Source organism: Passer domesticus, chromosome 34 (genome assembly GCF_036417665.1).
Source record: "Passer domesticus isolate bPasDom1 chromosome 34, bPasDom1.hap1, whole genome shotgun sequence".
Taxonomy (NCBI): Eukaryota; Metazoa; Chordata; class Aves; order Passeriformes; family Passeridae; genus Passer; species Passer domesticus.
In genome coordinates, this window is record NC_087507.1 from 687,704 (window position 1) to 712,208 (window position 24,505).

The 24,505-nt window shown below is 58.7% G+C and overlaps 2 protein-coding genes across 2 annotated transcripts in view; one reads left to right on the top strand and one right to left on the bottom strand.

The window, feature by feature from the left end:
• Positions 1-1,323: 1,323 nt before the first annotated feature.
• LOC135288710 (uncharacterized) lies at positions 1,324-8,701 on the bottom strand. The gene is made up of 3 exons (XM_064402109.1): positions 7,986-8,701; positions 6,085-6,118; positions 1,324-3,587 (listed from the first exon to the last, which is right to left on the bottom strand). Exons 1-3 carry the CDS (start codon positions 8,592-8,594, stop codon positions 3,139-3,141), a joined length of 1,092 nt encoding a protein of 363 aa, XP_064258179.1. The 5' UTR covers positions 8,595-8,701; the 3' UTR covers positions 1,324-3,138.
• A 3,953-nt stretch (positions 8,702-12,654) lies between these two features.
• The window catches only part of ILVBL (ilvB acetolactate synthase like), a 34,050-nt gene continuing 22,199 nt past the window's right edge, over positions 12,655-24,505 (top strand). Inside the window, 5 exon segments of the mRNA XM_064402116.1 lie at positions 12,655-12,847; positions 19,098-19,207; positions 20,198-20,399; positions 22,846-22,973; positions 23,587-23,616. Coding sequence (XP_064258186.1) covers positions 12,670-12,847; positions 19,098-19,207; positions 20,198-20,399; positions 22,846-22,973; positions 23,587-23,616 — 648 coding nt within the window. The 5' untranslated portion in view covers positions 12,655-12,669.

Below are 24,505 nucleotides of genomic sequence, written 5' to 3' on the forward strand. Positions count from 1 at the left end.
GGGACATCACAGGGACATGGGGACACCATAAGGGACACGGGGACATGGTGAGGGACATGAGGGACATGGTGGCACCATAAAGGACATGGGGAACACCATAAGTGACACGGGGAGATCACAAGGGACATTGGGGACATGACAAGGGACATGGGGACACCGTAAGGGATATGAGGACACACAGGGGACGTGGGGACACCAGAGGGGTCATGAGAACACAGAGAGGTCATGGGGACACCAGAGGGGACATGGGGACACCAGGAAGGTCATGGGGACACCATAAGGGACATGGGGACACCAGAGGTGGCATGTGGCGGGGAGTGGGGACACCAAGGGGACGTGGGGACATGAGAGGGGTAATGGGGACTCCATAAGGGACATTGGGGACATGGTGAGGGACATGAGGGACATGGTGGCACCATAAAGGACATGGGGACACCATAAGGGACATGGGGAGATCACAAGGGACATTGGGGACATGACAAGGGACATGGGGACACCGTAAGGGATATGAGGACACACAGGGGACGTGGGGACACCAGAGGGGTCATGGGGACACCACAGGGGACATGGGGACACCACAGGGGTCGTGGGGACACCACAGAGGTGATGAGGACACCACAGGGGACATGGGGACACCAGAGGGGACTTGGGGATGTCACTGGTGGCATGGGGACATCAGAGGGGACAAGGGGACATCATAAGGGACATGGGGACGTGGTAAGGGACATGAGGGACATGGTGGCACCATAAGGGACATGGGGACATCACAGGGGTCATGGGGACACCAAGGGGACATGGGGACACCAGAGAGGTCATGGGGACACCAGAGAGGTCACAGGGACTCTGTATGGGACATGGGGACACCACAGGGGTCATGGGGAGGGACATGAGGGACATGGGGACACCACAGGGGTCATGGGGACACCCCAACCCTGCACCCCAAACTCTGCACCCCGCATTTCCCACCCCACACTCTGCACCCGGGGCAATTTTTGGGGGCATCTGGGGCAAATTTTGGGGTTTCTGGGGCAAATTTAGGGGGTTCTGGGGTTAAATTTTGGGGACTCCAGGACAAATTTTGAGGTCTCTGGGGCAAATTTTGGGGCTCACAGGCAAATTTGGGGGTTTGGGGCAAATTTTGGGGGGTTCTGGGGAAAATTTTGGGATTTTGCGGTTAAATTTTGGGGGATTTTCGGCAAATTTTGGAGTTTCTGGGGCAAATTTGGGGGTGATGGGGTTAAATTTGGGGGGGATTTGCAGGTGGGGACCCCCCGGTGCCACCCCAGGGTTGTCACCCCCATTTTTTGGGGACAATTCAGTTCGTAAAAAGAATCCATAAATAAATTTATTCATCCATTAATAAATAAATAAGGACAATAGTGAATAAATAATTAATTAAGGACAATAATTAATTAAAGACAGCAGGGACCCTCCCCCCAAAGTGTCCCCAATGTCCCCAAGGAGGTCCCAAGTGTCCAGCACCATGTCCCCAAATGTCCCCAAGTGTCCAGCACTGGGTCCCCGAATGTCCCCAAGTGTCCCCAAGTGTCCAGCACTGGGTCCACAAGGTCCCCAAATGTCCCCAAGCACCAAATTGTGGGGAGTCAGTGATGTCACTCGGTGTCCCCAGATCTCCATGTGTGGAGGTCACCGATGTCACCTGATGTCCTCAATCTTCGGGGACGAGGTTTTGTCACCCACATCTTCGGCCATGAACGTCACCGATGTCCCTTGATGTCCCCAAACTCTGGACACAGGGCTCTTGTCACTCAAATCTCCAGCCTTGGATGTCACCGATGTCCCTTGTCCCAAGATCTCTGGGTGTGGTGGCTTTGTCCCCAAATCTCCAACCATGGACGTCACCGATGTCCCTTGATGTCCCCAAACCTCTGGGCGTGGTGGCCTTGTCCCCAAATCTCTGGGTTTGGAGGTCATCGATGTCCCTTCTCCTCAAACCTTCAGGTTTGGACGTCACCGATGTCCCTTGTCCCCAGATCTCCAGGCATGGTGGCCTTGTTCCCAGATCTCCAACCACGGATGTCACTGATGTCCCTTGTCCCCAGATCTCCAGGTCTGGATGTCACCGATGTCACTTGATGTCCCCAAACCTCTGGGCACAGGGGCCTTGTCACTCATATCTCCAATCACGGATGTCACCAATGTCCCTTGTCCCCAAATCTCTGGGTTTGGAGGTCATCAATGTCCCTTGTCCCCAGATCTCCAACCATGGAGGTCACTGATGTCCCTTGATGTCCCCAGATCTCCAAGCATGGGGGTCTTGTCCCCAAATCTCTGAGTTTGAAGGTCACCAATGTCCCTTGTCCCCAAATCTCTGGGTTTGGACGTCATCGATGTCCCTTGTCCCCAAATCTCTGGGTTTGGCTGCCACCAAAGTTCCTTGTCCCCAAATCTCTGGGTTTGGAGGTCACCAATGTCCCTTGTCCCCAGATCTCCAACCACGGATGTCACTGATGTCCCTTGTCCCCAGATCTCTGGGTTTGGATGTCACCGATGTTCCTTGTCCCCAGATCTCTGGGTTTGGATGTCACCGATGTCCCTTGATGTCCCCAAATCTCTGGGTTTGGAGGTCACCAATGTCCCTTGTCCCCACATCTCCAACCACAGATGTCGCTGATGTCCCTTGTCCCCAGATCTCTGGGTTTGGATGTCACCGATGTCCCTTGTCCCCAAATCTCTCGGTGTTGTGGTCTTGTCCCCAAATCTCCAACCACGGATGTCACCAGTGTCTCTTGTCCCCAAACCTCCAGGTCTGGACGTCACCGATGTCCCTTGTCCCCAAATCTCTGGGTTTGGAGGTCACCAGTGTCCCTTCTCCTCAAACCTCCAGGTCTGGACGTCACCGATGTCCCTTGTCCCCAAATCTCTGGTTTTGGACGTCACCGATGTCCCTTGTCCCCAAATCTCTGGTTTTGGACGTCACCGGTGTCCCTTCTCCTCAAACCTCCAGGTCTGGACGTCACCGATGTCCCTCGACAACGTCCCCAAACCTCCACACTCGGGACACCCTGATGTCCCCAAGCCCCACCCCGGCAGGTGACCAGGCCGGCCAGCCCCTCCTCACCCCGGTGCCACCACCCGGTGCCACCACCCGGTGCCACCACCCGGTGCCACCACCGGTCACGCCGCCGCGATCCGCAGCAGCCCCACGAAGTTTCCCTCGCGCTCCTCCTGCTCCAGCTGCCACCCGCCCGTGTCCCCAGCCGTGTCCCCAGCCGTGTCCCCAACGGTGTCCCCAACCAGCTGGAGGCTCAGCGTGTCCCCAGGCCACAGCTGTGCCACGGCCTGGGCCAGCGCCGAGCGCTGCCGGTGGCCGCCGGTGGCAGCGGGCAGGGACAGTGGCACTGCCAGCAGCGGCCTCGGGGACGCGGCGCGGCGCAGCTGCAGGGTGACAGCGCCTTGGGGACAGGTGGCCGCCGTGCAGGTGACACCCAGCTGGCCGTAGAGGAGGTAGAGGCCAGCGGATGTCACCCGCAGCGTCCTCGGGGTGTCCAGCTGGATGTCACCGCTCAGGAAAACGCCCTGGACGCCGGGCTCGTAGCGCAGGGACAGCGACGGGGACGGCGAGCCTGGGGACAGGGACAGCGGTCAGCGGGGACAGGGGGACAGGGGGACAGGGGGACAGGGACAGGGGGACAGGGACAGCGGTCAGCGGGGACAGGGGGACAGGGGGACAGGGGGACAGGGGGACAGGGAGGACAGGGGGACAGGGGGACATTGGGGACATGGAACAGTGGGGACATTGGGGACAGCGACGGGGACGGCGAGCCTGGGGACAGGGACAGCAGTCAGGGGGGACAGGGGGACAGGAGGACAGGGGGACATTGAGGACAGGGGGGACAGGGGGGACATTGGGGACAGGGGACAGCCATCAGGGGGGACATGGGGACATCAGGGACATTGGGGACATGGAACAGTGGGGACATTGGGGACAGCAAGGGGGACGGCGAGCCTGGGGACAGGGACAGCCGTCGGGGGGACAGGGGGACATGGGGACAGGGGGACAGGGGGACAGGGGGACAGGGACAGCCGTCAGGGGGGACGGGGGGGACATCGGGGACAGGGGGACAGTGGGGACATTGAGGACAGTGACGGGGACGGCGAGCCTGGGGACAGGGACAGCTGTCAGGGGGGACATCGAGGACAGGGACACTGGGGACATCGGGGACAGGGGGACAGGGACAGTGGTCAGGGGGGACGGGGGGGACATCGGGGGACAGGGGGACATCAGGGGACAGAGGGGACAGGGACAGCCGTCAGGGGGGACATGGGGACAGGGGGACAGGGGGACAGGGACAGTGGTCAGGGGGGACAGGGGGGACATCGGGGACAGGGGGACATCAGGGGACAGGGGGACAGTGGGGACATTGGGGACATCAGGGGACAGTGGGGACATTGGGGACAGGGACAGTGGTCGGGGGGACATGGGGACAGGGGGACATCAGCGGACATTGGGGACAGGGACAGCCGTCAGGGGGGACAGGGGGACAGGGACAGTGGTCAGGGGGGACAGGGGGACATCGGGGACAGGGGGACAGTGGGGACATTGGGGACAGCGATGGGGATGGCGAGCCTGGGGACAGGGACAGCCGTCAGGGGGGACAGGGGGACAGTGGGGACATCAGGGGACAGTGGGGACAGTGGAGACAGGGACAGCAGTCAGGGGGGACATCGGGGACAGGGACACTGGGGACATTGGGGACAGGGGACAGGGACAGCGGTCAGGGGGGACAGAGGGACAGTGGGGACAGGGGGACATGGGACAGCGGTCAGTGGGGACATGGGGACAGTGGGACAGAGGGACAGGGGGACAGGGACAGCCGTCGGGGGGACAGGGGGACAGTGGGGACAGGGGGACATTGGGGACAGGGGTACAGGGACAGCGATCAGTGGGGACATGGGGACATGAGGGGACAGAGGGACAGGGACAGCAGTCAGTGGGCACAGGGACATTGGGGACAGTGGGGACAGGGACAGCGGTCAGGGGGGACAGGGGGACATGGGGACAGTGGGGAGAGGGGACAGGAGACAGTGGTCAGTGGGGACATCGGGGACAGTGGGGACAGTGGGACATTGGAGACACTGGGGGCAGTGGGGACAGGGGACAGTGGTCGGTGGGGACATCGGGGACAGTGGGGACAGGGACAGCGGTCAGTGGGGACAGTGGGGACATCAGGACATCAGGGGACAGCGGTCAGTGGGGACATTGGGACACTGGGGACATGGGGACACTGGGACAGGGGACAGCGGTCAGTGGGGACACGGGGACATGGGGACAGGGGGACAGGGGGACAGGGGACAGCGGTCAGTGGGGACACGGGGACATGGGGTAGCTCAGGGACACAGGGGACAGCGAGTGACAGGGGAGGGGGGAGCCGGGGGACACAGGGGTTGGGGACAGTCGGTGACACCCTGGGGACATTCCGTGACACCCTGGGGACATTCCATGACATCCTGGGGACCACGGGGACACTCTGTGGCACCCTGGGACAATGACACCCTGGGGACATTCCATGACACCCTGGGGACACTCTGGAACACCCTGGGGACACTCCGTGACACCCTGGGGACATTCCGTGACACCCTGGGGACACCAAAATCTTGGGGACACTCCGTGACGCCGCCTGTGCCAGCCCCGGATGCCGTGGGAGAGGTGACAATGGGGAGGTGACAATGGGGGAGGTGACAATGGGGGAGGTGACAATGGGGAGGTGACAATGGGGGAGGTGACAGTGGGGGAGGTGACAGTGGGGGAGGTGACACTTCCTCTGCGAGGAGCCCGAGTGACAATTTCGAGATGACTCCGGTGGGGGGAGGGGAGGGGAGGTGACATCCAGGGACATCCGGGGACAGGAGGGGACATCGAGGGACATCAGGGAACACAGGGGACAGGAGGGGACAGGAGGGGTCACAGGGGACACCAGGGACATCAAAGGACATCAGGGGACATCAGGAACTGGAGGGGACACAGGGACAGGAGGGGACATCGAGGGGACAGGAGGGGTCACAGGGGTCACAGGGGTCACAGGGGACATCAGGTGACATCAGGGGACATTCAGGACTTACTGGCACTGAGCAGGACGTGGGCGGCGGTGGCGGCCTGAGGGGACAGGAGGGGACAACGTCAGCAGGAGGGTCCCCAACGTCCCCAAAGTGTCCCCAATGTCCCCAAAGTGTCCCCAACGTCCCCAAGGTGTCCCCAATGTCCCCAAGGTCTCCAATGTCCCCAAGGTCCCCAACGTCCCCAAGGTGTCCCCAATGTCCCCAAAGTGTCCCCAACGTCCCCAAGGTGTCCCCAATGTCCCCAAGGTCTCCAATGTCCCCAAGGTCTCCAACGTCCCCAAAGTGTCCCCAATGTCCCCAATGTCCCCAAAGTGTCCCCAAGGTCCCCAAGGTGTCCCCAATGTCCCCAGGGTCCCCAACATCCCCAAGGTCTCCAAGATCCCCAAGGTGTCCCCAATGTCCCCAAGGTCCCCAATGTCCCCAAGGTGTCCCCAATGTCCCCAAAGTGTCCCCAAGGTGGACAGATGGACACCTGGACAGACACCAGGATGGACAAATGGACACGTGGATGGACACGTGGACACACAGGATGGACACGTGGATGACGGACACCCGGATGGACACACGGACACGTGGACGGACAGATGGACACCTGGATGATGGACACTTGGATGGACAGATGGACACGTGGATGATGGACACAGGGACACACGGGATGGACACGCGGATGGACACACGGACACATGGGTGGACGGATGGACAACTGGACACCAGGACAAACGGACACCAGGACCAACTGACACCGGGGCAGAGGGATGGAGAGCAGGACAAACAGACACCAGGACAAATGGACACCTGGACAAACGGGCACTGGGACAAACGGACACCAGGACAAATGGACAAATGGACACCGGGACAAACACCTGGACAATTGGATAACCAGTCACTAGGACAACTGGACACCAGGACAGATGGACACTGGGACAAACGGACAGCTGGACAAACACCCAGACAACCGGACACCGGGACACCAGGACAGACAGACACCAGGACAAACGGACATCAGGACACCAGGACAAATGCACACCAGGACAACTAGACACCTGGACAGACAGACACCGGCACAAACGGACAGCTGGACAAACACCCAGACAACGGCAAAACCGGACACCAGGACACCTGGACAAACGGACACCTGTACAAACGGACACCGGGACAAATGGACACCAGGACAAACACCTGGACAATTGGATAACCAGTCACTAGGACAACTGGACACCTGGACAGACAGACACCGGCACAAACGGACAGCTGGACAAACACCCAGACAACGGCAAAACCGGACACCAGGACACCTGGACAAACGGACACCTGGACAAACGGACACTGGGACAAATGGACACCAGGACAAACACCTGGACAATTGGATAACCAGGCACCAGGGCAACTGGACACCAGGACAGACAGACACTGGGACAAATGGACACCTGGACAAACGGACACTGGGACAAATGGACACCAGGACACCTGGACAAACGGACACCTGGACAAACGGACACTGGGACAAATGGGCACCAGGACACCAGGACAAATGGACACCTGGACAAACGGACACTGGGACAAATGGACACCAGGACACCTGGACAAACGCACACCTGGACAAACGGACACTGGGACAAATGGGCACTGGGACAAACGGACACCAGGACAGACAGACACTGGGACAAGTGGAGACCTGGACAAACGGACACCAGGACAGACAGACACTGGGACAAATGGGCATCAGGACACCAGGACAAATGCACACCTGGACAAACGGACACCAGGACAAACACCCAGACAACCGGACACCGGGACACCCGGACAGCCGGCCCCCGTGACACCCAGACCCCGGGACAAGCCGGCACCCCCCGCTCAGGACAGACGGACGGACGGACAGACCGACAGCCCCCCCCCGTGCCCACCTTCACCGGGGGCTGCCCCCGGAGCGCGCCCAGCGCGGCCGCGGCGGCGGCTCCGAGCGCGGCCAGCGCGGCCAGGGCGGCGAGCGCCGCGAGCAGGCGGCGCCTCCGGCACCGGCACCGGCACCGGCACCGGCACCGGTCCGAGTCCCGGCTCTGCTCCAAGTCCCGGCTCTGCTCCAAGTCCCGGCTCTGGTCCCGGTTCCAGTTCTGGTCCCGGTTCTTTTCCTGGTTCTGGTCCCAGTTCTGGTGCCGGTTCATGTCCCAGTTCATGTCCCGGTGCTGGTCCCAGTTCCGGTCCCGGCTGCGGTCCCAGTTCTGGTTCTGGTGCGGGTTCTGGTCCCAGTTCCGGTCCCGATTCTGGTCCCAGTTCTGGTGGGGGTCCCGGTTCATGTCCCGGGTCTGGTCCCAGTTCCGGTACCCGCTCTGGTCCGGGTTCACGTCCCGGTCCTGGTGCCGGTCCCGGTCCCAGTTCTGGTTCTGGTGCCCGTTCTGGTCCCGGTTCTTGTCCCGGTCCCGGTCCCGGTTCGGGTCCCGGTCCCGGTCCGGGCAGAGGCACCGGCAGGGCCGCGGGGCCGCCGCGGGGTTCTCGGGGTCGGCGAGCGGCGACATCGCGGCGACATCGGCGACAGAGCGGAGCGGGAGCGCCTTTAACGGGACAGGAACGGGGAGGGGACACGGGGAGGGGACAGGGTGACATCAGGGAAGGGACAGCGGGAGGGGACACGGGGACATGGGGACACGGGGAGGGGACACGGTGACATCAGGGAAGGGACCGGGGACAGCGGGGAGGGGACTGGAACAACGGGGAGGGGACACGGGGACATCGGGGAGGGGACAGGGACATTGGGGAGGGGACAGGGACATCGGGGAGGGGACGGCGACGCTGTGGAAGGGACGGTGACATCAGGGAATGCACCGGGGACACCGGGGAGGGGACAGGGACACCGGGGAGGGGACGCGGTGACATCAGGGAGGGGACACGGGGAGGGGAGCGGGAAGGTGACATCAGGGAATGCACCGGGGACAGCGGGGAGGGGGCGGCGACATCGGGGAACGGAACTGGGAAAGGAGCGGGGACAGCGGGGGGGGGGGGGGACAGGGACACCGAGAAGGTGTTGGGGACACCAGGGTGGGGACAGTGACACCGAGGGGGGGTGGGGGACACCAGAGAGGGGTTGGGGACACCAGGGTGGGGACAGTGACACCAGGAAGGGGTTGGGGACACCAAGAAGGTGTTGGGGACACAAGGAAAGGGTTGGGGACAGCGGGGAGGGGACAGTGACACCAATAATGAGTTGGGGACACAAATAAAGGGTTGGGGACACCGAGAAGGTGTCGGGGACACCAGGGAGGGGACAATGATGCCGAGGGGGGTTTGGGGACACCAAGAATGGGTTGGGGACACCGGGGAGGGGACAGTGACACCGAGAATGGGTTGGGGACACCAAGAATGGGTTGGGGACACCGGGGAGGGGTTGGGGACACCGGGGAGGGGACAATGACACCGAGGGGGGGTGGGGGACACCGAGGAGGGGTTGGGGACACCAGGGAGGGGTTGGGGACACCAGGGTGGGGACAGTGACACCAGGAAGGGGTTGGGGACACCGAGAAGGTGTTGGGGACACAAATAATGGGCTGGGGACACAAATAAAGGGTTGGGGACACCGGGAAGGTGTCGGGGACACCAGGGAGGGGACAATGATGCCGAGGGGGGTTTGGGGACACCGGGGAGGGGATGGGGACACCGGGGAGGGGACAGTGACACCGAGAATGGGTTGGGGACACCAAGAATGGGTTGGGGACACAAAGGGTTGGGGACACCGGGGAGGGGACAATGACACCGAGGGGGGGTGGGGGACACCGGGGAGGGGCTGGGGACAGCGGGGAGGGGTTGGGGACACCAAGAATGGGTTGGGGACACCGAGGGGGGGACAATGACACCGAGAATGGGTTAGGGACACTGAGAAGAGGCTGGGGACACCAGGGAGGGGACAATGACACCGGGGGGGGGTTGGGGACACCAAGAATGAGTTGGGGACACAAGAAAAGGGTTGGGGACACAGAGAGGGGTTGGGGACACCAGGAAGGGGTTGGGGACACAAAGAAAGGGTTGGGGACACCAGGGAGGGGACAGTGACGCCGAGGGGGGGACAATGACACCGAGAATGGGTTGGGGACACCGGGGAGGGGCTGGGGACACCGTGAAGGGGTTGGGGACACCGGGGAGGGCACAATGACACCAATAATGGGTTGGGGACACAAATAAAGGGTTGGGGACACCGAGAGGGGTTGGGGACACCCGGGAGGGGACAATGACACCGAGGGGGGTTTGGGGACACCGAGGAGGGGTTGGGGACACCGGGGAGGGGACAGTGACACCGAGGGGGGCTTGGGGACACCGGGGAGGGGCTGGGGACACCAGGGTGGGGACAGTGACACCGGGAAGGGGTTGGGGACACCAAGAAGGTGTTGGGGACACCGGGAAGGGGTTGGGGACACAAATAAAGGGTTGGGGACACCAGGGAGGGGTTGGGGACAGCGGGGAAGGGACAGTGACACCGGGAAGGGCTTGGGGACACCAGGGAGGGGACAATGACACCAAGAATGGGTTGGGGACACAAAGAAAGGGTTGGGGACACCGGGGAGGGGACAGTGACACCGAGAATGGGTTGGGGACACCAGAGAGGGGTTGGGGACAGCGGGGAGGAGTTGGGGACACTGGAGAGGGGACAGTGACACTGAGGGGGGGTTGGGGACACCAAGAATGGGTTGGGGACACAAAAAAAGGGTTGGGGACACCGAGAAGGTGTTGGGGACACCAGGGAGGGGACAGTGACACCGAGGGGGGCTTGGGGACACCGGGAAGGAGTTGGGGACACAAAGAAAGGGTTGGGGACACCAGGGAGGGGACAGTGACACCGAGAATGGGTTGGGGACACCAGAGAGGGGTTGGGGACAGCGGGAAGGTGTTGGGGACAGCGGGGAGGGGACAGTGACACCGGGAAGGGCTTGGGGACACCGGGAAGGGACTGGGGACACTCTGGGGGTGGCACCGAACGCACCCCGAGGGGACCACGGCGACACCAGCAAGGGACAAATGCACCCCGGGGGTGGCACCGGCGACAAAAGCCACAGCGGGGGGAGGGGAGGCTTTGGGGACCCTCCCGGCCGTGACGTCACGGGTGGGGAGTGTCCCCAAGTGTCCCCAAGGGCCACCCGCGGGGATTTCCTGCGGGGATGGAATTTTTGTCACCTCTCGCTTTTTTTGGGGGGGTGGAGGGGACAGCCACAAAATTGGGGAACCAAAAAAAAACCCAAAAAGGGATCCCCAAAAAACCCCAAAAGGGATCCCCAAAAAAACCCCAAAAGGGATCCCCAAAAAAACCCCAAAAAGGGATTCCCAAAAAAGCCCAAAAAATCCCAAAGGGCCCCAAAATGGGACCCTAAAAAAATCCCAAATAACCCCAAAATGGGACCCCAAAAAACCCCCAAAAAATCCCAAATAACCCCAGAATGGGACCCTTAAAAAAATCCCAAACAACCCCAAAATGGGACCTCCAAAAAACCCTAAAAAGGGATCCCCAAAAAAACCCCAAACATCCCCAAAAAATCCCAAATGGCCCCAAAATGGGACCCTAAAAAAATCCCAAACAACCCCAAAATGGGACACAAAAAAACCACCAAACCTGCCCAAAAACGTCAAAAAAAACCCACAAAAACCCCAAAATGGGATCCCCAAAAAATCCCAAACCTGCCCCAAAAACCCCAAAAAATCCCAAATGGCCCCAAAATGTGACTCTAAAAAAAAACCCCAAAACAACCCCAAAGAATCCCAAAATGGGACCCTAAAAAAATCCCAAACAACCCCAAAGAATCCCAAATGCCCCGAAAATGAGACCCCCAAAAATCCCAAACAACCCCAAAATGGGACCCCAAAAAACCCAAAATGGGACCCCAAGAAAACCCCAAACAACCCCAAAAAATCCCAAATGGCCCCAAAATGGGACCCTAAAAAAACCCAAAATGGGACCACAAAAAACCCCAAACCTGCCCAAAAACCTCCAAAAACCCCACAAAAAATCAAGAATGGGACACCAAACAACCCCAAAAAAATCCCAAATGGCCCCAAAATGGAACCCCCAAAAAATCCCAAATAACCCCAAAATGGGACCCTAAAAAAACCCCAAATAACCCCAAAATGGGACCCCCAAAAACCCCAAAGGCCCCCCCAAAAAACCCCAAACACCCCCAAAATTGAACCCCTCAAAAAAACCCCAAAACCCCAAAACGGGACATCAAAAAAACCCCAAAAAAACCAAAAAACCCCAAATTTGACCCCAAAAAAGCCCAAACAACCCCAAAAAACCCCCAAAGTTTTATTTTATATTATTTTGTTTTAATTTCTTTTTTCAATTTTATTTTATTTTATTTTATTTTATTTTATTTTATTTTATTTTATTTTATTTTATTTTATTTTATTTTATTTTATTTTATTTTATTTTATTTTATTTTATTTTATTTTATTTATTTTTCCTCCCCCCCCCTTGTCCCCCATTGGGCCGCCCTAAGGGGGCGTGGCCTCCCTGTCAGATCACGCCCCTTCCATCGCCCCACCTTCGCCCCACCCTTAACCCCGCCCCTCCCCCAATCCACCAATCACCGCGCCGCACCGTCTCCCGCCTCCATGACGTCACCGCGCCGACCCGGAAGCGAGTGGAGCGCGCAGCAGAGAGCGGGGAGGAGGGGGGGCGGGAAACAGCGCTCGTCACGTGACCCGCGAGGGGGGCGTGCTGATTGGGCGGGGCCGGCAGGTGTGGGCGTGGCCACGGCGCGCGCGGCGCTTCCGGGACGGGACGGGACAGGTGAGGGGAGGGGGGGAGGGGAGGGGACACCGAGGGGACAGAGGGGACAAAGGGGGGGTTGGGGACATTTGGGGGGGCTTGGGGACACCGAGAGGGGCTTGGGGACATCGGGGAGGGGTTTGGGGACACCGGGGAGGGGCTGGTGACAGCTGGGGGGGATTCGGGGGCATCTGAGGGGGACACCTGGGGGGGGTTGGGACATTTGGGGGGGTCTGGGGACACTGAGGGGACAATGGGGGGGGGTTTGGGGACCCTGAGGAGGTTTTGGGGACATTTGGGGGGGGTTTGGGGACACCGAGGGGACACCCGGGGGGGGTTGGGGACATTTGGGGGGGGTCTGGGGACACTGAGGGGACACTGGGGGAGGGTTTGGGGACCCTGAGGAGGTTTTGGGGACATTTGGGGGGGGGGTTGGGGACACCGAGAGGGCCTTGGGGACACTGAGAGGGGTTTGGGGACTCTTTGGGGGGGGTTTGGGGACATTTGAGAGGGGTCTGGGGACATTTGGGGACACTTTTGGGGGCTTGGGGACACTTTAGGGGGGGTTGGGGACATCGGGGAGGGGTTTGGGGACACTTTGGGGACCCTTGGGGGGGGTTGGGGACATTTGGGGGGGGGGTTTGGGGACCCTGAGAGGGGTCTGGGGACACTGAGGGGACACCCGGGGGGGGTTGGGGACATTTGGGGGGGGCTGGGGACCCTGAGAGGGGTCTGGGGACACTGAGGGGACAATGGGCGGGGGGGCTTGGGGACCCTGGGGAGGGGTTTGGGGACATTTGGGGGGGTTTGGGGACACCGGGGAGGGGTTTTGGGACTCTTTGGGGGGGGTTTGGGGACACTGGGGGGGACACTGGGGGGGTTTGGGGACATTTGGGGGGGGTCTGGGGACACTTTAGGGGGGTTTGGGGACACTTGGGGACACTTTGGGGGGGTTTGAGGACGCTGAGGGGACACTTGGTGGGGGCTGGGACACTGAGGGGACAATGGGGGGGGCAGTGGGGGGGTTTGGGGGGGGTTGAGGGGTCTTGGGGGGGGGTGGGGACAGTGGGGGGACACTGAGGGGGGGCTTGGGGACCCTGAGGAGGTTTTGGGGACATTTAGGGGGGTTTGGGGACCCTGAGGGGGGGGCTGGGGACATCTTGGGGGGGGTTTGGGGACACTTTGGGGGGGTTGGAGACACCGAGGGGACACTTTGGGGACATTTGGAGGGGGTTGGGGACACTGAGAGGGGCTTGGGGACACCGGGGAGGGGTTTGGGGACTCTTTGGGGGGGGTTTGGGGACATTTGGGGGGGGGTTTGGGGACACTGAGGGGACAATGGGGGGGTTTGGGGGGGGTTTGGGGACCCTGGGGAGGGGTTTGGGGACATTTGGGGGGGGTTGGGGACAACAAAGGGGGGCTTGGGGACACTGAGGGGGGGGTTGGGGACACCTGAGGAGGTTTTGGGACACCCGGGGGGGGGGTTGGGGACATCTTGGGGGGGATTTGGGGACAGCTCGGGAGGGTTGGGGACATTGAGGGGGGTTTGGGGACATCTGGGAGGGGTTTGGGGACACTTTGGGGACCCTTGGGGGGGGTTGGGGACATTTGGGGGGGGGTTTGGGGACCCTGAGGGGGGGTCTGGGGACATCTTGGGGGGGATTTGGGGACACTTTGGGGGGGTTGGGGACACTGAGGGGACACTGGGAGGACACTGGGGGGGTTTGGGGGGGGGGGTTGGGGACATCTTGGGGGGGGTTTGGGGACACTTTGGGGGGGTTTGGGGACATTTGAGGGGGGGTTTGGGGACACTGAGGGGACCCTTGGGGGAGGTTGGGGACAACAAAGAGGATTTGGGGGACACCTGGGGGGGCGGTTGGGGACACTGGGGGGACAATGGGGGGGCTGGTGACACCTGGGGGGGGTTTGGGGACACTTGGGGACATTTTGGAGGGGGTTTGGGGACACTGAGAGAGGTTTGGGGACACCCGGGGGGGGTTTGGGGACACTGAGGGGACAATGGGGGGGTTTGGGGGGGGTTTGGGGACACTGGGGGGGACACTTGGGAGGGGTTTGGGGATATTTGGGGGGGATTTGGGGACACCGAGGGGACACTGGGGGGGGGGTTTGGGGACCCTGAGAGGGGTCTGGGGACATCTTGGGGGGGATTTGGGGACACTGAGGGGGACACTGAGGGGACACTTGGCGAGTTTGGGGACACTAGGGAGGGGTTTGGGGACACTTGGGAGGGGTTTGGGGACATCTGAGGGGGGGTTTGGGGACATTTGGGGACACTTTGGGAGGGGTTTGGGGACATCGGGGAGGGGTTTGGGGACAACAAAGGGGATTTGGGGACACTTGGGGGGGGTTGGGGACACTTTTGGGGGGGTTGGGGACACTTGGGGGGGTCCCGGGCCCTGGGGTGGCCTTGGGGACAAAGGTGACACTGAGGGGACCGAGGTGGCCTTGGGGACAAAGGTGACACTCGGGGACCGGGGTGGCCTTGGGGACAAAGGTGACAGTCACTCAGCGACCGGGGTGGCCCCAAAGTCGGGGATTTTCCCCTCAAAATTTGAGAATTTCCCCCTGAAATTTGGGATTTTTGCCTCAAAATTGGGAATTTTTCCCTCAAAATTGGGAATTTTTCCCTCAAAATTTGAGATTTTCACCCCAAAATTTGAGATTTTCGCCCCAAATTTGGGACTTTTGCCTCAAAATTTGAGAATTTTGCCTCAAAATTTGGGATTTTCGCCTCAAAATTTGAGAATTTCACCACAAAATTTGAGATTTTCACCCCAAAATTTGGGATTTTTGCCCCAAAATTGGGAATTTTTCCTCAAATTTGGGGATTTTTGCCTTAAAATTGGGAATTTTTCCCTCAAAATTTGAGAATTTCGCCCCAAAATTTGAGATTTTTGCCCCAAAATTTGGGATTTTCGCCTCAAATTTGGGATTTTTGTCTCAAAATTGGGAATTTTTCCCTCAAAATTTGAGATTTTCGCCCCAAAATTTGGGATTTTTGCCTCAAAATTGGGAATTTTTCCCTCAAAATTTGAGAATTTCGCCCCAAAATTTGGGATTTTTGCCTCAAAATTGGGAATTTTTCTCTCAAATCTGGGATTTTTGCCTCAAAACTTGAGAATTTCACCCCAAAATTTGGGATTTTTTGCCTCGAAATTTGAGAATTTCACCCCAAAATTTGAGATTTTCGCCCCAAAATTTGGGATTTTCGCCTCAAATTTGGGGATTTTCGCTCCAAAATTTTGGGATTTTGTCTCAAAATTGGGAAATTGTTCTTCAAAATTGGGGAATTTTGCCCCAAAATTTGCGATTTTCACTCAAAAATGGGATTTTGGGTCCAAAAGAGGAGATTTTTACCTCAAATTTGGGAATTGTTGCCTCAAAATTGGGAAATTGTTCTTCAAAATTGGGGATTTTTTTTTTTTCCCAAAAATCGTCAATTTTTACTCAAAGATTGGGATTTTTGGCCCAAAAAAGGAGATTTTTACCTCAAATTTGGGAACTTTTGCACCAAAATTGGGGATTTTCACTCAAAAATTGGAGTTTGGGCCCAAAATTCAGGATTTTTGCCCCAAAATTGGGAATTTTTGCCCCAGATTTGAGGTTTTGGGGAATTTGGGGAATTCCAGGAATGTTTGGGGGAGGCCGAAACTTTGTTAGGGGTAATTAAGCCTCTGTGTGATTATGCAAATGAGCTGTGTTATTATGTGTGTGTATGCAAATGAGCCTCTGGTTATGCAAATGATGTGGGCGGGGCGTGGGAATGTGGAAGAACTGGGACTGGTTAAACTGGGACTCGTTAAACTGGCTTCAATTAATCCAGAGCTTAATTAATCCGGTCTAATTAATTGAACAGAGTTCAGTCAATCCAGAGTTTAATTAATCCAGTCTAATTAATTCAACTGGGCTCAGTTAATCCAAAGTTTAATTAATCCACTCTAATTAATTAAACTGGCTTCAATTAACCTAGAGTTTAGTTAAGCTGGTCCAACTAATTAAACTGAGTTGAATTAATTGAGAGTTTAATTAATTCAATCTAATTAATTAAACAGAGTTCAATTAATCCAGAGTTTAATGAATCCAATCTAACTAATTAAACTGAATTGAATTAATCGAAAGTTTAATTAATCCAATCTAATTAATTAAATGGAGTTCAATTAATCCAGATCTTAATTAATCCCCTCTAACTAATTAAACTGAGTTGAACTAATCCAGAGCTTCTTTAATCTGGTCTAATTAATTAAACGGGGTTCAATTAATTCCAGGCCATTTCTGATGTCCCCAGGGTTCCCACGGTGGCCTCGGGTGGTTCTTGGTGTCCCCGTTGGGTTCCTGGTGGCCCCATTGGGTTCCTGGTGGCCCCAGGTGGTTCCTGGTGGGCCCCGTTGGGTTCCTGGTGGCCCCATTGGGTTCCTGGTGGCCCCGTTGGGTTCCTGATGGCCCCAGGTGGTTCCTGGTGGCCCCATTGGGTTCCTGATGGCCCCAGGTGGTTCCTGGTGGCCCCATTGGGTTCCTGGTGGCCCCAGGTGGTTCCTGGTGGCCCCATTGGGTTCCTGGTGGCCCCATTGGGTTCCTGGTGGCCCCAGGTGGTTCCTGGTGTCCCCAGGGTTCCCACGGTGGCCCTGGACAGTTCCTGGTGGCCCCCCAGGTGGTTTTTGGTGGCCCTGTTGGGTTCCTGGTGTCCCCAAGCAGTCCCCGGTGTCCCCAGTGGGTTCTTGGTGTCCCCAGAGGTTCCCACGGTGGCCTCGGGTGGTTCCTGGTGGCCTCAGGGATTCCTGATGTCCCCAGGCCATCCCTGGTGTCCTCAGGTGGTTCTTGGTGTCCCCGTTGGGTTCCCAGTGTCCCCAGCTGGTTCCTGGTGTCCCCAAGCAGATCCTGATGTCCCCAGTGGTTCCCACGGTGGCCCCGGGTGGTTCTCGGTGTCCCCAGGGTTCCCACGGTGGCCTCAGGTGGTTCCTGGTGGCCCCAGTGGGTTTTTGGTGTCCCCACGTGGTTCCTGTTGTCCCAGAGGTTCCCACGGTGACCTTGGGTGGTTCCTGGTGGCCCCATTGCGTTCCTGGTGGCCCTGAGCAGTTCCTGGTGTCCCCAGTGGTTCCTGTTGTCCCAGAGGTTCCCACGGTGGCCTCAGGTGGTTCCTGGTGGCCCCAGAGGTTCTCACAGTGGCCCTGGTCAATCCCTGGTGGCCCTGAGTGGTTCCTGCTGTCCCCAGGGGTTCCCATGGTGTCCCCAGGTGGTTCTGGTGTCCCCAGGCCATTTCTGGTGTCCCCAGAGGTTCCCACGGTGGCCCCGGGTGGTTCTTGGTGTCCCCATGTTGTTCCTGGTGTCCCCACGTGGTTCCTGATGTCCCCAGAGGTTCCCACGGTGGCCCCGGGTGGTTCTTGGTGGCCCCGTTGGGTTCCCAGTGTCCCCAGGGTTCCCATGGTGGCCCCATTGCGTTCCTGGTGGCCCCGTTGGGTTCCCGGTGGCCCCAGGTGGTTCTTGGTGGCCCCGTTGCGTTCCTGGTGGCCCTGAGCAGTTCCTGGTGTCCCCAGTGGTTCCTGTTGTCCCAGAGGTTCCCATGGTGGCCTCAGGTGGTTCCTGGTGGCCCCAGAGGTTCCCACGGTGGCCCTGGTCAATCCCTGGTGGCCCCGTTGGGTTCCTGGTGTCCCCAGGGCATTCCCAGTGTCCCCAGGGGTTCCCACGGTGTCCCCAAGCAGATCCTGATGTTCCCGTTGGGTTCTTGGTGTCCCCAAGCGGTTCCCGGTGTCCCCAGGCCGTTCCTGGTGTCCCCAGGGGTTCCTGAGGTCCCCAGGGGTTCCCACGGTGGCCTTGGGTGGTTCCTGGTGTCCCCAGGGGTTCCCATGGTGTCCCCAGGCCATTCCTGATGTCCCCAGTGATTCCCATGGTGGCCCTCGGTGGTTCCCGGTGTCCCCAGTGGGTTCCTGGTGTCCCCAGGCGGTTCCCGGTGTCCCCAGGGTTCCCATGGTGGCCCTGGGCAGTTCCTGGTGGCCCTGAGTGGTTCCTGGTGTCCCCAGGGGTTCTTGGTGTCCCCGTTGGGTTCCTGCTGTCCCCAGGGGTTCCCACGGTGGCCCCGGGTGGTTCTCGGTGTCCCCAAGGGTTCCCGTCCCACAGGTGGAACAGGGGGGACACTGAGGACAGGTGGGATGGGTGGGACAGGGGACATGGAGGACACCGGGGACAGGTGTCACCCGTGTCACCACTGACCTCGTGGTGGCCCCGTGGTGACACCGGTGGCCCCGCTGTTTTGCAGCCTCTGCCATGGATTTGGTGACCATCCTGGTGGCCCTGGTGGCCCTGGTGGCCCTGGTCCTGCTGGTGGTGGCCCAGCGCCTCGGGCTCCTCTACCGCCTGCGCCACAAGGTCTGGGACACGGCGGGGACATTGGGGACACGGGGGACACAGGGGGGACATTGGGGACACTGGGGACATTGGGGGGACATTGGGGGCGGGGGGACACTGGGAATGAGGAGCTGGGGGGACTTTGGGGACATGGAGAACATTGGGGACATTGGGGGACATTGGGGATGTTGGGGACACTGGGGACACCAGGAACTGGGGGGACATTGGGAACGGTGGAGACATTGGGGATGGGGGGACATTGGGGACACCTTGGGGACATTGGGGACTGGGAGGACACTGGGGACAGGTGACACCGGTGGCATGGAGAACATTAAGGATGGGTGACACCAGTGTCACCCCTGACCCTGTGGTGACCACGGGTGGGACAGGGGAGATGGACACCGGTGACACAGGTGGGATGGAGAACATGGGGACAGGTGACACTGGTGGGACGGAGGATATTGAGGACAGGTGACACCGGTGGGGTGGAGAACACTGGGGACAGGTGACATGGGTGGGATGGAGGACACTGGGGACAGGTGACACCATTGGGTTGGAGGACATTGAGGATGGGTGACACCAGTGGCATGGAGAACATTGTGGACAGGTGACATGGGTGGCATGGAGAACATTGAGGACAGGTGACATGGGTGGCATGGAGAACATTGTGGACAGGTGACACCGGTGGGATGGAGGACATTGGGGACAGGTGACACAGGTGGGACGGAGGACATTGAGGACAGGTGACACTGGTGGGATGGAGGACACTGGGGACAGGTGACACGGGTGGCATGGAGGACATTGAGGACAGGTGACATGGGTGGCATGGAGAACATTGAGGACAGGTGACACGGGTGGCATGGAGAACACTGGGGACAGGTGACATGGGTGGCATGGAGGACACTGGGGACAGGTGACATGGGTGGCATGGAGGACATTGAGGACAGGTGACACCGGTGGCATGGAGGACACCGGGGACACGGTGTCCCAGCGGCCCCGCGGTGTCCCCAGGTGGACGCGGCGAGTCCCCGTCATGGCGGCGAGCTGGTGGCCGAGGTGCTGCGGGCGCACGGCGTGCGCTTCCTGTTCACGCTGCCCGGCGGCCACATCTCGCCCGTGCTGGTGGCCTGCGAGAAGATCGGCATCCGCGTGGTGGACACGCGCCACGAGGCCACCGCCGTCTTCGCCGCCGACGCCGTCTCGCGGCTCTCGGGTCAGCACCGGGGACCCCGCGCGGGGCTGGCCCCATTTGGGCCCCAAGGGGTGGAGGTGGCCCCATGGCCAACATCTCCAGAGGGTTTTGGGGTGTTCCCTCCTTGATGGGTCCTGGGTGACCTCAGAGGGTTCCAAGACTTTGAGGTGACCTCAGAGGGTTCAAGGACTTTGGGATGTCCAGGTGGGATTTGTCCCCATTTTGTCCCCAAGGGATGGAGGTCGCCCCATGGCCAACATCTCCAGAGGGTTTTGGGTCCCAGGTCACCTGAGAGGGTTCCAAGACTTTGGGATGTCCAGGGTGGGATTTGTCCCCAAGGGATGGGGCCAACATCTCCAGAGGGTTTTGGGGTGTCCCGTGTTGGTGCGTCCTGGGTGACCTGAGAGGGTTCAAGGACTTTGGGATGTCCAGGTGGGATTTGTCCCCATTTTGTCCCCAGGAGTTGAAGGTGGCACGGGGAGGTGGCCCCATGGCCAACATCTCCAGAGGGTTTTGGGGTGTCTTAGATGACCTGAGAGGGTTCCAGGAGTTTGGGATGTCCAGGGTGGGATTTGTCCCCATTTGTCCCCAAGGGGTGGAGGTGGCATGGGGAGGTGGCCCATGGCCAACATCTCCAGAGGGTTTTGGGTCCCAGGTCACCTGAGAGGGTTCCAAGACTTTGGGATGTCCAGGGTGGGATTTGTCCCCATTTGTCCCCAAGGGATGGGGCCAACATCTCCAGAGGGTTTTGGGGTGTCCCGTGTTGGTGGGTCCTGGGTGACCTGAGAGGCTTCAAGGACTTTGGGATGTCCAGGTGGGATTTGTCCCCATTTTGTCCCCTAAGGGATGGAGGTGGCACGGGAGGTGGCCCCATGGCCAGCATCTCCAGAGGGTTTTGGGGTGTTCCCTCCTTGATGGGTCCTGGGTGACCTCAGAGGGTTCCAAGACTTTGGGGTGATCTGAGAGGCCTCAAAGACTTTGGGATGTCCAGGGTGGGATTTGTCCCCATTTGTCCCCAAAGGATGGAGATGGCCCCATGGCCAACATCTCCAGAGGGTTTTGGGGTGTCTTAGATGACCTGAGAGGGTTCCAAGAGTTTGGGATGTCCAGGGTGGGATTTGTCCCCCCTTTTCCCCGTTTGTCCCCAAGGGATGGAGGTGGCCCCATGGCCAGCATCTCCAGGGGGTTTTGGGGTGTCCCACTCTGATGCCATCTGTCCACCTTGATGCCACCTTGGAGCCAATGTGATGTCATCTTGGTGCCACCTTGGTGCCACCATGGACCCACCTTGGTGTCACCATGGACCCATCTTGGTGTCACCATGGACCCATCTTGGTGTCACTATGGAGCCATCTTGGAGCCATCTTGAGGCCATATTGGAGCCATCTTGGTGCCACCTTGGTGCCACTGTGGAGCTGTCTTGGTGCCATCTTGAGGCCATATTGGAGCCATCTTCATGCCACCTTGGTGCCACCATGGAGCCACCTTGGTGCCACCATGGAGCCATTTTGGTGTCACCATGGAGCCACCTTGGCGCCATTTTGAGGCCATATTGGAGCCATCTTGATGCCACCTTGGTGTCACCATGGAGCCAATGTGATGTCATGTTGGTGTCACCATGGACCCATCTTGGTGCCATATTGAGGCCACCATGGAGCCATCTTGATGCCACCTTGGTGTCACCATGGAGCCATCTTGGTGCCTCCTTGAAGCCATCTTGAGGCCGTCTTGGAGCCATCTTGATGCCACCATGGAGCCATCTCGGTGCCATTTTGAGGCCACCATGGAGCCATCTTGGTGCCAACTTAAAGCCATTTTGAGGCCATCTTGGCGCCATTTCGAGGCCACCATGGAGCCATCTTGGTGCCATCTTGGCACCATTTTGAGGCCACCATGGAGCCATCTTGGTGCCATCTTGGCGCCATTTTGAGGCCATATTGGAGCCATCTTGATGCCACCTTGGTGCCACCATGGAGCCATCTTTGTGTCATATTGAGGCCATCTTCGTGCCATCTTGGTGCCACCATGGAGCCATCGTAGCGCCTCCTTGAAGCCATCTTGAGGCCATCTTGAGGCCACCATGGAGCCACCTTGGTGCCACCATGGAGCCATCTTGGCGCCATTTGGAGGCCATCTTGGAGCCATCTTGATGTCATCTTGGTGCCACCATGGAGTCATCTTGATGCCACCCTGGAGCCATCTTGGAGCCATTTTGAGGCCATATTGGAGCCATCTTGATGCCACCTTGGTGCCACTGTGGAGCCATCTTGGCACCATTTTGAGGCTATATTGGAGCCATCTTTGTGCCATATTGAGGCCATCTTGGTGCCATCTTGAGGCCACCACGGAGCCATCTTGGTGCCATCTTGAGGCCACCACGGAGCCATCTTGGTGCCGTTTGGAGGCCATCTTGATGCCATCTTGGTGCCCCCTCGTTGTCCCCTCATGCCGCCCCGTGTCCCCGCAGGCTCCATCGGCGTGGCGGCCGTCACGGCGGGTCCCGGCGTCACCAACGCGGTGACGGCCGTCAAGAACGCGCAGATGGCCGAGTCGCCGCTGCTGCTGCTGGGCGGCGCCGCCGCCTCCCTGCAGAAGGTGGGCACGGCCCGACCCCGTCCCGGTGCCCTTCCCACGTTCCTGGTGCCAATCCCCAATTCCCAAATTCCCGAATTTTCGATGCCCATTCCCAAATTTTCGATGCCGTTCCCAAATTCCTGATGCTGTTCCCAAATGGTGCCATTTTGGAATTCCCGATGCCCATTCCCAAATTATCAATGCCATTCCCAAATTATCAATGCCATTCCCAAATTCCTGAATTCCCGAATTCCCAAATTCCTGCTGCCATTCCCAAATTCCCGAATTCTCAAATTCCCAAACAATTCCCAAATCCCCTCATTCAGGATTCCCGAATTCCCAAATTCCCGCTGCCATTCCCAAATTCCGGAATTCCCAAATTCCAGGGCCAGGGCGCTCTCCAGGACATCCCGCAGGTTCCGCTCTTCCCAAATTCCTGAATTCCCGAATTCCGAACTCCCAAACTCCCAAACTCCCAAATTCCCTTTGCCGTTCCCAAATTTCCGAATTCCCAAACTCCCAAAATCCTGATTCCCAAACTCCCAAATTCCCTTTGCCATTCCCAAATTCCTGATTTCCAATTCCCTTGCCATTCCCGAATTCCCGAATTCCCAATAACATTCCCACATTCCAGGGCCGGGGCGCTCTCCAGGACATCCCGCAGGTTCCGCTCTTCCCAAATTCCAATGCCATTCCCAAATTCCTGAATTCCCAAATTCCCGAATTCCTGATTTCCCAAATTCCCTTTGCCATTCCCGAATTCCCGAATTCCCAACTCCAAATTCCCAATAACATTTCTGAATTCCAAATTCCAGGGCCGGGGCGCTCTCCAGGACATCCCGCAGGTTCCGCTCTTCCCAAATTCCCTTTGCCATTCCCAAATTCCCAAACAATTCCAAAATCCCCTCATTCATTATCCCAAATTCCCTTTGCATTCCGAATTCCAAATTCCCAAATTCCAATATAATTCCGAATTCCAAATAATTTGGGAATTCCCTCACTCCAGGGCCGGGGGCGCTCTCCAGGACATCCCCCAGGTTCTGCTGTGCCCAGATTCCTGAATTCCCAAACTCCTGAATTCCCGAATTCCCAAATTCATTTGGCCATTCCCAAATTCCTGAATTCCCAAATTCCCGAATTCCCTCACTCCAGGGCCGGGGCGCTCTCCAGGACATCCCGCAGGTTCTGCTCTCCCCAAATTCCCAATGCCATTCCCAAATTCCTGAATTCCCAAATTCCCGAATTATTGATTTCCCAAATTCCCGCTGCCATTCCCAAATTCCTGAATTCCCAAACTCCAAATTCCAATAACATTCCCGAATTCCCAAATTCCAGGGCCGGGGCGCTCTCCAGGACATCCCGCAGGTTCCGCTCTTCCAAATTCCCGTTGCCATTCCCAAATTCCTCAATTCCTGTATTCTCGAATTCCCAAATTCCCGAATTCCTGATTTCCCAAATTCCTGCTGCCATTCCTGAATTCCCGAACTCCCAAACTCCCAAATTCCAATAACATTCCCTGGTTCCAGGGCCGGGGCGCTCTCCAGGACATCCCG